The 13,272-nt window shown below is 42.6% G+C and overlaps 1 protein-coding gene across 2 annotated transcripts in view; it reads right to left on the reverse strand.

Moving 5' to 3' along the window:
* Positions 1–361: 361 nt before the first annotated feature.
* Positions 362–13,272, reverse strand: part of PALD1 (phosphatase domain containing paladin 1) — a 186,358-nt gene continuing 173,447 nt past the window's right edge. For both annotated transcript variants that reach the window (XM_054034020.1, XM_054034021.1), the window contains exon 20: positions 362–2,160. In XM_054034020.1, the coding sequence (XP_053889995.1) occupies positions 2,011–2,160 (150 nt within the window). In that variant the 3' untranslated portion in view covers positions 362–2,010. The remainder of the gene's footprint in view (positions 2,161–13,272) is intronic.

The following is a 13,272-nucleotide window of genomic DNA, read 5'->3' on the forward strand; positions in this document are numbered from 1 at the left end:
ACATGAGGGGTGAAATCATGGCTTCACTGAAGTCACTGGGAGTTTTGCACTGACTTCAATGGAGTCAGAATTCACCCCAGACATCGTACCTTTAAGGAACAAAATGTCCATTTGGAGAAACACAATGGTCTTTGCCCAGTTACAAGAAATGTTAAAGGTACAACTTTCGGGAAATCTGTAATATGGTAGATTTGTTAGTAGCACTCTATAAAACATGAAGTTATCAGGTTAGTCACAAGAATTCCTTGAAAAAACTGTTTTGGCGAATCAGGGAACACTTAGGCACAGATCCTGAAAGGTATTTAGGCACCCTACTCCCCACAAAGATCTTTAACCTTAATGAAATAAACACACACATAGAGAAACCCAAAAGATCACGTAAAATTTAGAAACAAAGTGGAGGCATACAGCTGTACAGTAGTTTTGCAAAAAAATACAGTATATGTTCCATTATAAGAAAGGAAAGGAACTGAATACAAAAATTGGTATACATCTGTTTGTAACAGAAATCAATAAAGAACAGGGCTGTTTCAAAGTTCTTTGCATACTGGTGCCATAAACTACCTTCAATGAGCAAGTTTCATTTGGTTTTATGTCACTTCAACATAACGACCTTTCAGTTACGATAGGGGATGAGAAAACATGTTATGCTGTCAGATGGCTGTTAGAGGTAAGAAAAGAAAAAGAAATTGTGACTGCCTCTTGCAAGTTACCAATTTATCTATTCAGTTATATCACCAGCAAATAATTCAAACCCTAAAATATCCTGCTGGAGATGTAAAATACTTGATCTGATGCTTTGCATTTATAAAAAGTAAACAAAACAAAATGCTCCATCAGAAAGAAGCCAAAAATAAAATGCTTAATAAACAGAAGCCTTGGTGCTTGGATTTTGGAGTAGCAATAGAAACAATTCCAAATATAAAACACACCTCTTGGTATTTTAATGTTTTCAAAAAATTCACTTTTTAATTTCTGATGTATGCACCTTCTGAACTGCTGGCAACCGATGAAAGCCGATTTGGAAAGAGAAGACTGCATGCTTGTGCATTTGTACTTCATATCTTATTTTGTCATCCTATTCATACTAGCTCTGGACTATTCCTTTTCTGCTCACCAAACTTCTGCAACCAGCCTCTCCCTCAGATGTGATAATGGGAATGCAACTTTATTCCTTATCTGAACACTCTTGATTCATTTTATTTTTTAATCTTTCCAATCCCTTCTTTTTTATTATTTCCTCTGTGAAGGTTTTATTTAATTGCTTTAGATACATTGTGTGAAATCCTGATTTCAATGGCAAAAATCCTGTTGATATCAGTTGGACCAAGATTTCATCTTTTATTTCTGGATCCACAAAATGTGGCTTTTTGCTAAACAGAAACTTTGGTGCCATACTACAACAGAAGCGACCAGGCACTGGAAACAAGGCTTTTGACTGTAGCAGGGCTGTGGGAAGTTATTGGCTTATATTTTACTCAAACACCTCCAGTTTGTTAATAAAGTTAATTTTAAAAAGTGTAATAAATATGCACAAACATAAAAATCCAGATCTCATTCTAGTGCCTATGGGATTCTTCATGAATCCCAAGTTGGCCTGCAAATTCTTTTACATTTATATGACTCTCTCTATATATAGTGCATAGTCTGCACTGCTAAAGTGGGAAAGTGAGGAAGGCCATGAAAAATTTGGCACTTGCTGCTAATACATTCACTAAATTCAAAAGATTGTGTTTTAAACATTTCAGAGATTTTTTTTAAAGGTTACACAATGTTTTCAATTAGACACCTGTTATTTAATTTACAATATTTTTTATTGTGTCTAACAGAACACTATAAATTTTTGTTTTTTAAAGTCAGTTTAAGGTGTGTCCCATCCCCCTCCAATCTTTCTGGAAACAAAGTCTTTCCTTAAGGCAAATTCTCCCTCCCCCCACCCATAAAAAGCAAGAGAACCAGCCAAGTCTGGAGAAACGTAGAAATTCCCAAGGTGCCTCACAGCGTTGGGTCCTAAATGAACTCCCCTCGGAATGGAAGTTGGCTACAGCTCTGTTCCTGCCAGCGATAGCGGAGGTTGGAGAGAGACTTGTCTTCTAGGTTCTCAAACTCAGCAAACCCCAGCTGATTCAGGATCTCGTAAACTCCAGCCTTGGCCGCCACCTGAAAGCAAAAGAGGGAGAAAGGGAAAAGGAAGAGTCTTAAATTCCTCTGAGTATACAGGCTGGATTGTATTGAGCACAGAAGTTTACCAGGATGTCATTCCCGTTGCCCTTGCAACTCTTACAGAAATGTGCTTTCTATACAACGGTAGGGACAATGATGTGAGTAATGGGGGAAGGCAGCAGATGTCCGCTGCTGCAGCTCTGCATATCACTAGGGAAAGAAAGCAAAAAAAGAAAAAAAGAGATTTTTCTCTCCATCTGCTTTGTGCAAAACTTGTTCCTATTACAGGAATCTTTAGCAACACTGCAGCACCTCTGGTCTGCTCTCCTAACAGCTCCTTTCAGCAGTACTAGCATGGTTCACCAACCTGGCACAACCCCCACTGAAAACCAAAACAAATAAATCCCCAAAAGCCAAACCTTTGGAAATACTGGGTCACACAATATCTAATAATGCCACCAACAAAACAATACATCTACTTTTTTTCAGGATGAAAGGTAGAAATTTGTTTGCCCTTCTCCACTCCTCTGGGGCCTCACCCATCCTCCATGAGCTCTCAAAGATAATTGCTAATGGTTCCAAGATTGCTTCAGCTCATTTCTGAAATTCCCAAGGATGAATTTCATCAGACCCTACCAACAGGAATAAGTCTAACTTACTTAAATATTCTTGAACCTGTTCTTTCCCTATTTTGGCTTGTGTCCCTTCCCCCTTGTTGTTAATATTAGTTGTATTTGATCACCATTAACCTTTTCTTAGTAAAGACTGAAGCAAAAAAGCCATTAAACACCTCAGCCTTCCTGATGTCATCAGTTATTAGCTTCTCCTTCCCTGCTAAGTAGAGGACTTACACATTCTTCAACTTTCTCTTGCTCCTAATATATTTGAATAAACTTTTCTCATTACCTTTTATATTCCTTTCTAGGTGCAATTCATCTTGTGCCTTTGCCTTTCTGATTTTGTCCCTACTTGTGTTATTCTTTTGTACTCCTCCTTAGCAATATATCCATGTTCCACTTTTGGTAGGATTCCTTTTTGATTTTCAGTTCACTAAAGTGCTCCTGATGGAGCCATATTGGCCTCTTACTGTTCTTCCTATCTTTTCTTCGTATCAGGATAGTTTGCAGTTGTGCCTTTAATATTATTTCCTTCAGAAACTGCCAGCTCTACTGAATTCCTTTATCCCTTAAGATTTTCTTCCCAATGGGACCTTACCTACCAGTTTTCTGAGTTTGTTAAAGTCTGTTGTTGTTTTTTTTAAGTCCACTGTCCTTATTCTGCTGCTCTCACTCCTTCCTTTCTTTCCAATCATGAAATCTATCATGTCACGATCACTTTCACCCTAGTTGCCGTCCACCTTCAGATTCACAACTGATTTCTCACTGTTGGTCAGAATGAAGTCTAAAATGGCTGTTCCCCTGGTTACTTCCTGTGCCTTCTCAAACAAAAAGTTGTCCCCAATATAGTCCGAGAACTTATTTGAAATTTTGTGTTTTACCATATTACTTTTCCAACAGATATCTGGGTAGCTAAAGGAGCTGTGGTTGTTCTAAGAGCGGGTAGTCAGAGGAGCTGTGACAGGTCCAGTGCATACTTAACCTAACAAAAGCTTGAACTATGGTCATACATATGGTAACAAATAAAACCTCGTACTTTCCTACATCTGGTGCTTAAACATTTTATAAGCCACTTTTTAACTGTTTGTGTTAGCATTTGCAGGGTTTGTTAGCTTTGGCGGAGTTCTGGGAAAGTTACAATGTTGCCTTGTTTTTGCTAAAAATGTAGTGCTTATGAAAAGGGCAGAGAGGGACTGACAGCACTTCAGCCCAAAGATTTCCTTTTATCCATAAGCCAGGCACATGCCTCCCCTGAAGTACCTCAGACTTAGCCTCAACCATCCCCCCTCATGGATATGTAAAGTGAGCAGGGGTGGAAGGGAGACAGATTTAAATAGTGTACATACACTGCCCTTGCTGTGGGCATGCTAAGGAAACAGTCCTGTTACAATCAATTCCTTTTCTGTTAATGCCTGGACTCTCTGAACAGACAGCTCCTGCAGCCTGATAATGCATGACAGCCTCTTCATTAGGAGAAGCACTCTGTGTTATCCATGGGGATGGAAGATAACCAATGTATCACCCCAGGGTTGTCAACTAGATAAATAGTCAACATCTTTCAAATAAAAAGCTATTAGATAGCTCACTTTTTATTCATGGTCCTATACACTGATTTAAAAAAACAAACAGATTTTCAGACGCCGTCAGCACTTAAATAGGCAACAAATGCATTACAGCTATTGTACTCAGGAAAAAACAACAGGTAAGCTTCCGTTTAGAGAAAGGCGCTAAGAGTGAATATAGACAGGGTTTGCCATGTAGCCACATCCACATAATGCCATTTGGTTTCAGTGGGAAGATAAAGACTCATATAGGAAGTTATCCAGCATGTGTCAGAGTGTTTCTTAAGAAAGAAAGGCTAACAATTTAGAGTCCACACATTTCAGTGAGAGACAGAGACTGGCATAGGGAGAAGTCTTCTACCAAACAAGTGAGACCAGAGGTCTCAAATGTTTGGTAATCAACTTCTTGATTCTTACTGAAGAGGTTATAGACACATAAACCAGATTCTGCACTTTGTGCAAAGTGAACCACTCAGTCAGGAAATGCTGAAGTTAAGGTTGTACGGGTAAGTTTACCTCTATCCGCCTTTACTGATATCAGCAAGAGGAGTATCATGCTCAGTGTATGTTTCAGTTAACAAAGCTGCTGCAGTGAATAAACAGCTGCTTGTTTGAGCTCCTGTCTCAATGCCTGTTTCTAATTCAGCACCGAGATGCTCCGAGTGACTTGATCTTATCCTTTCCCAGAACTTCCACTTCCACACACACCCTTCATCTGTCTCTGTCTCTCCACCCAGCTGCTGTCAGCCTGGGAAGCTAGCTGCCATCTTGCACCTAATTAGTAATTTACTGAAGAGTGTAGCAGAGGAGCTGCTATTTTATTCTATAATGTAGAGGGCACTCCTTTGCACATGAATAAAATAAGGACTTTTTCATAACTTTCCCCTTTGCCAAAATTCAACAGGCCAAAAATCATTTCAATAATGGTCAACATTAGGTCAATCCTTCGTGATGTTTCCTTACTTTTTAGACAATAAATATCACTTTAGAACCCTTCTTCTTAATCCTATCAGTAGGTTCATTGTGCTCCACGGTGCTGAAAATGATGATCATCATACCATCTTGTATTCAGGTCCTCCTGCATAATGTGATTACATGGTCATGTAATCAGTCACATGATTGTCCTTCTGTGATGATATATGGCCAGAGTGTCTCTATCAATTGCGCATTTCAGTCTGTAATCATAATATGCTCTATGTGCTTGACTTCTAAGATGGTGTGTTAGACTATCAAAGGAGAGCAGACAGTTCCAACACACTCACCCACAGGAGACAGGCAGGCATCAGGCTAGGGATTATAACCCATTGAGACTGAATGGATCTAACTGTCCAAACACTGCAGCAGCCATCAAGAGGGCATTCTCCCAGAGAGGCCCTATTGCATGCTCAATTGACTAGAAAAACCGACTGTCAGGCACCAGGATATTTCACACCTGGGCCCATAAACAAAAAAATGATTCAGCAATATGGTAATTTGACCCAGACCCCACACGGGGAGGGTGGCACTTTGTTGAACCTGTCAGAAGGAACCAGTCAGAGCGAGAGAGAGATCGAGACAGACATGCACAGAAAGATCCTGGTGGTTTAAGAGAATGTGAGTTGGGTCTGTTTCTATTCCTGTAATCAGACTAAATGTGTGCGTCAGCAGTTTAGTTGTTTTAAAATCTTTTCTTGTTTCTCTAATGCTTTGTTCCAACTACTAAATAAAAATACTTTAAGAAGGCTGTTGTTCAATAGCACTGGTCACAGATTCCCAAAGGGAAGAAACGCAGGTGCCTGGAACCTAATCAGATTTGCGGTGTGATAAGCAGTTGGTGTGCACAAGATATCATGACCGGAGCCTGGCCTAAGAGAGGGAGAACTGCAAAATTCCATGCAAAACTGGTCAGAGCAAGAGGCCTATCCCCTGAGGGGGTGATTTAGAGAGACCAGAAAGGGAACTGAGGTACAGCGAACCCTAGACCCAGGGCAGTTTTTTCTTTGAATTAGCTCCAGAATCTCATTTTTCATTTGTTTTTAAAAAATTAAGTCTCTACTTGCTATGCTCACAAAGAAAGCCTGCAAAATGTAAAATGAATATACCAATGCAGTCAGACCTGCCTGAAACTGCTCACTGCTTGAAACAAGAACTCTGAGAAGTGTTAACTCCTCCCATTCATCTCACTTTGAACCCTAATGAAGGTATATTATATGTCATAATTGTTAACTATTTCACACATTAGTTTGTACTATTCCACTGTTGGGAGTAGAAGCAGAGAGTAGGCCAGGATACAGTGGATGCTTGCTGGAGTAGGAAATGAGGAATTTAGTTCTCCCTCCCCAAATTCAAAGTGACTTTCACCCTTGTCTATAATAGGGTGACTGATTTTATAGGGACAGTCCCGATTTTTGGGTCTTTTTCTTATATAGGTTCCTATTAGCCCCTACCCCCGTCCCGATTTTTCACACTTGCTGTCTGGTCACCCTACCTGTCTAGAAGGCAAAAGAGAAAGAGGAAGTGCATCTCTCTCCATATTACTAGCTCCCACCCCATCTGTCCCCTACACAGATACCAAAACTCTCAGCTTCCTCCTCATCCCCATAACTTCCACAATGCAATCTTGCACTATCAATATAAAAATAAAATCAGCAGTACACTGAATATGTAAGGGTAGTGCAACATTAATGTAATATCAAATGCTAAAATAAGGTATACTGTACAGCCTGTTTTGTACTTCTCTACACTGCCCGGGGGATGGGGAGGCTTAGGAAGACACTCCTGAATCCTTGCCTTCCTGCTGCATAGGACCTAGGGCCTTGCTTATATTTGTATAGCATTTTTCATTCCGAAACATCTCAAGCACTTTACAGAGGTAATATACAGGGATCATTCACTTGCCACTGTCACTTCTAGTGTGGAATCATGCCACTATTTAAGTGATGCTACCTAACATTTTAGGAGAGGTGAGGGGGATACTGTATCCAACGGAAATGAAAGAAGGACTTTAGACAGGAAGGGCCTGCTTCTCCTCTCACAGTATAACTTCATTTACTAGTGTAAGTAAAAGGAGAATCAGGCCTCAAAACGTATAATGACCCAGGCTGGAATCTGGCCAGGGCACCAGGGTTAACACACTACTCTTTAAAAGTGCTGTGGAATTTTTAGTGGCTGTAAGTGGGGAGGGGGCTCATGATGCTAGTGCACCTTGTTCTTCTCTCTAGCTCTGAGCGCTGAACCCCCTCGTTTTATGATGCCTGAAATGACCTAGTGCAGGTGGCGTTATGAGCCAGGAAAACAAAAAACATTCTAAACGAATCCCCAGGGCACAGACTGAACCTCTCACTTTAGAGCCGCTTAAGAGTGGAAAGGAAGCAAAGGCAAGGGAAATTTAAATATTAGTATAAAAAAAAAAAAATCACAGATGTGAGTGCAGTTTGCCAATAGAACAAGCTAGACAAGCTACTCCAGACTAGACAAGGCCCTCCCATCCACTAAGGGTGTTTAGGAATAATGAAATCCTCTATGCAAATGCAAGGGCAGAGAATTATATGACGTGCAGACTCCAGTTTCCATGTAGGAACGTATAAGGCAGAAAAAGCTTAGACACTCTTGATGGCAGGAGCGCTTTGGGGAGATAGACATCAGCATCATTCCTGACCAACATAGCTACGCTGGTACACCTCTACCCCGATATAACATGAATTTGAATATAATGCGGTAAAGCAGCAGGGAGCCCCGGGCCCTTTAAATCGCCGCCGGAGCCCCGCTGCCGGAGCTCCGGTTGTGATTTAAAAGGCCCGGGGCTCCCGCAGTGGCTGGAGCACCGGGCCCTTTAAATCACCGCCAGGGAAGCCTGACCATACCAGCTTACTTTAACCTCTGGATATAACGCGGTTTCACCTATAATGCGGTGAGATTTTTTGGCTCCAGAGGACCGCGTTATATCAGGGTAGAGGTGTATAAGTTTTATAAAATTGTACCAACAGTACAATTTTGGTTAGAGATGTGATTTTATACCACTAGAGTTATACTAGTACAATCCTTTGTGTGGATGCAATTTTATCTGTATAAAGGTAACATACCAGTATAGCTTGTTCCCCTGCCTGTAAAAGAATAGCTATAAAACAGCTTTTACTGGTAGAGCCACACTAGCGGGTTGTACTGCTTTAATTATACAAGTACAACTTGTGTGCGTAAACAGGCTCTAAGAGCACGAAGGGGCTTCTGCTGGCACCTTTGAAGTGGAATCCCAATGCTTCATTTGGGTAGCAAAGATCTGTTGCTTCGTACTCTCATGTCTAACCACACAAATAGGGGGGAGGAAAGAGGGTGGGCAAGACTAGCTCTGTAATTCAGTTTTGCTCAGGGCACTAGAAGTACTTAGGCTGCCTCTCCCTCCCCACTCCCACCGTTTGACAATGAAAACAGGGAAATAAATGAGGTGCCATTTCCCTCAGCCATTTCAGGTTGAACATAGCGGAGCACGTTTCAACTCTGATTTTGTTTTCAAAGAGAATGTTGGGTAAGGCAGCGCAGATAACATTCCTTCCTCCCCTTGCATTCTACACCCCTGATTTGGGCAGGGCACTGGTGGCGTTTTTCTCTTCCCCCTCCCTCCCCTCAAGTGATGAATGTCCTTTTCCAGCACAGTCCCTTCAATCGAGATTGGGCAGGCTCTGATTATAACCAGAGTTGGCAGATGCCCCTTTCATCTCTCTCCGAAAAGATCAAACATGCCAATATGAATTAGCAGGGCTAATTGAGACAGAGAGGGGAGGAGGTTTTCCCACAGCACACAAGCCAGAGACTCCCCACTTACTGCCTACACAAATGAGAGAGAGGCTAATCCCAATGCACAGATAAAAAAAAAAAAAAAGAGAGAGAGAGAGTCCCAGCCCCCTCTCTTCCCTTTGTCCACTCTATTTTACCTTCTTACATTGCTCAGAATGACTCAATAACTAAACACCACACACGTACACACCACTTGCCTCCTCATTGTTTGCTTAATCTTGGAAGATCCTTTTTCACTGTACTGAGGCTCTTTAGGTGCAAATTTAGTGTCTTCCCAGTTTCGCTTCAATGTTAACGTCTAAAACAATATTTTGCACAAAATTTAAGAGTAATTCAAATCGAATGTCACTAAGTTACAGCAGCTGAAGAGTATGTGTCACTTGCAGACACTGCATCTTCAATTTTATTTTGGTATTTGATGCCTAGGTGCAACTGTGATGCACCACAGATGAATGGACAAGATTTTATAAACGTATAGAGCCCTACGCACACATGTACACTAACAATAAGGTCTCTATTCCAGCTGATATCACCATAGTTACAATTAGAGGTGCTCAGTCTGGAACACTTTTAGTTTAATAAAGTTGGAGCAGCTGACCGGGCTTTCTCTGTGAACTCTCAGAATTCAGTACATCCCAGTCTAACTGTAAATGAGCTGGACACCTCCCAAGCAAACTCTCGTGGCTAGAGTCACTCTGTAGGCACCTTGCCTCAGTTTCCCTCTTCAGCTCAGGGCCCCTAAAATCAAACTATCAAAACAACTCTCTGGTTCATCCACACTCCTCTTTGGGACTGGATTTATTAAAATAACAAAATCAGACCCAAAATAAAGTTCTCAAAGCTTCCCCAAGTCCACACTTCCACCCTTTCCTGCTGGGGTCTCCCAGATCATACCCTGCCTGGATTGTCCCGAATGACTGAGAGTACATATACACTGGGGAAAAAACAAACAAACTCAGCAGTGAGTCTCAGAGCCCATGTCAACTGACTCAGGGCTCACAGGGCTCACATCCTGGGGCTAAAAATAGCAGTGCAGACGTACTCTCAGGGTATGTCCACGCTGCAGTTAAAAACCCATGGTTAGCCCGTGCCAGCAGACTCAAGCTTGCAGAGCTTGGGCTAAGGGGCTGTTTAATTGAGATGTAGATGTTTTGGTCTCAGGCTGGAGCCTGGGCTCTTGGACCCTTCCCCCTCACAGGGTCCCTTAGTCTGGGCTCCAGTCAGGGGTGAAAGTAAGTTAAAGGATTTAGCAGTACGCCGGAGTCCTGAGCAGGGGTGTGGCCTCAACTGGAAGAGGCGGGACCTTTAAATCCAGGGGTTCTGGCTGCGGCTGGGAGCCTCGGGGCCTTTAAATCACCCCCGGAGCTACCAGCTGCAGAGGTGGCTGGGAGCCCTGGGGCTCAGGGGCAATTTAAAGGGCCTGGGACTCTGGCCACCGCTACTGCAGCAGAGCTCCGGGCCCTTTAAATCGCAGATGGAGCCCTGCCGCCGCTACCCCGGGGCTCCGGCAGCCAGGCTTGGGCGACGATTTAAAAGGCCTGGGGCTCCGGCCGCTGCAGGGAGCCCAGGACCCTTTAAAATCGCCAGCCTGGGGAAGCAAGTCAGGTCCGGCACAGCGGACTGGCTCTTGCCGGTACGCCGGACTGGCTTATTTTCACCTCTGGCTCCAGTCCAAGGCTGAACATCTACACTACAATTAAACAGTCCCTTAGCTTGAGTCCGGCGAGCCTGAGTCAGCCGGCATGGGCCAGCCATCGGTGTTTAACTGCAGTGTAGACATATCCTCAGAGTCCCCTGCTAGAGCCGCCTCCTGCCCAGTAGCCAATCCCTGCCCTCACAAACTTCTGCTGAAGTCTCTCACTCCAGCTTCACTCTTGTTTCTCTCCCAGGGCACCTCTCTCTCTCTCTCTCTCTCTGCAGCTTCCTGCTGCTTGTCATAGGAGAATCAGCTCCTTCACACTCAGCTGGTTCTACTAATTAAACCCCACACTCCATCCCAGATGTGGCAAGCAGGGCTAACTGTATGGGGCTGGCCAGCTCCAGGCCACTGTCCCCTTAAGGCGCAGGGAACCACATTACACCAATATAGCCTGAATCTGTTGGCCTTCAGGGAATATTGCAAAGCTAATCTCTTTTCCCAGGTTCCAAGGAGGGAAAGATGTGTTCAGGGCTGGGACTTGGGTAGTTTTAGTTTTTATTTTATTTTCTGGCTTGGGGGAAAGTTGCTAGGTTTAATTTTGCTGGTGTAGTATTTGTATTGTTAATATGAAGCAAAGAGACCAGAGTATGTATGTTTTTCTAATGTCTGATTTGTATAAATTCAAATAAATTAATACATCATTTATTTATGATGTTTCTTTCCAGATCAGAACTTTTCCAAAGTTCAGGCTGTTTGGATCCAGGGTTTTGGTGTGGCTCATTATAGACAGTTCAGTGTGTGTGTATATATATATATACACACACACATACACACACACACACACACACACACGCACGCATATATACAAAAATAAAATGTATGAATGACATTTAAGAAATAGAGTTTGTATTTTCTCCCTGGAGAAATTAGACCTGTGGTTTGCCGTTTCAGACTCAGAGTTTATGCTGTTCAAATCAAGCTTATTCTTCCCTATACAATGAATTCTGCTTATGAAAAGGGTCTTTGGTACCTAGTAAGTCCTTAAAAAAATAGAACAGTGACTTTTATAAAGAAGTGCATTTAGAGGAAACAAACCTATGGCTTTGTATAGGGGGAGAGTATTTCAGACTAGGCCTCACTACAGAGAAGCATTCAGAATTGATTTGTGTTCATGTACAGTATGCATTCAGTTAGTTTTAAGATCAAGCCTTTGAAGGGTTGAGACATGGGAGAGGGCTGAAATTTGCCAGAATATTTAACTTTTTAGCTTTAAATTTAACTCCCCAGGTGGGAAGTGCAATGGGGTACATTCACACTGCAATGGGTACAACTGCGTGAAGCGAGAACAACAGTCTGCTACAGAAAACAGTGGAGTAGGGAGAAAATTGACAAATATGCTGCTTCACATTTAGCATATTTCTCCCAATCACCCTTTTAGTTTGTCCCAGTTAACTCTTGCTGGCAGAATTCATGACATCCTATCATGCTACATGACCCTGGGAAGTCTGACCACCTGGATGCCAAAAGATTAAACTGGCCAAGAAAGCAGAATGGAGTTTGCTCCCTTTCAGCTCCTGCGGCTAGGAGCCCGTCATTTACATGTTTGAAAAGAATTCTAACTTGGGTTTAAAATGTAGGATTTGAGCATCATGTGATAGTTTAAGATGTTAACAGAGCATTTGTTACATGTGTGGAGGATGCATCAATGTTGGTATTACAGGTGCTCTGATTCTACAGTCTTCTTAGCATATGCGCAACATGCGTCAGGTGGCACGTGACCAGGATTCATCCCCAAATTTGGTCCGCTGATTGGATCATCAGCTTCCTTGGCCCGAGCCAGGTACTGACTGGGAGCATGACATGAACGCTGATCCATGCCCATTCTACAGTGATGGGGGACATCTAAAAGCCTTTAACACCTAAACACCCACCCAGACCTCTCACTTCCACAGTGAGCTCCCTTCTTACACTTCCAACATATATTGATTGTGGAGGGTTAATGCACATGAATGAAGATTGCCTTGACCAGTGATTTTCTTGATTTTCATTGACTGTTACTGAGAGTTGCACATGAGTAATCTTAATTCCAGGCAAATGAAATAATGTTGTTTGAGTTTTATGTTTAAGTGCACTGGGACTTCCTGGACTGCCTACCTCTGCAGAGCTTGTACAAATGTGCAGTTCAGCTAGCCCCTCCACCCCCTTACACCACACACACACACACACACACACACACACACACAAGTTTAATCTCTGTATTGAGAGATGTGGAGAGTGCACCAACTCAACCAACCTTTGCATGCATCTACAAAACCTTCCCTGCATCAAATGAGTAGAACTGCTGCACAGAAAGAGTTGATTGCTTGGATATGAGAGATGCCAAAGTCCTGATAAAGGAGAAGCCTCAAAAAGCCCTTTGTGCCTGGGAATAATGGGGAGGAGGAGAATGCTTTCAAGGGGCAGTTTAATACCTCATAAAAAAGAGAGAAGGGGAAGGGGGGGGGGGGGAGAAAGAAAGAAG

Source organism: Malaclemys terrapin, chromosome 7 (assembly GCF_027887155.1).
Source record: "Malaclemys terrapin pileata isolate rMalTer1 chromosome 7, rMalTer1.hap1, whole genome shotgun sequence".
In the NCBI taxonomy this organism is placed as follows: Eukaryota; Metazoa; Chordata; order Testudines; family Emydidae; genus Malaclemys; species Malaclemys terrapin.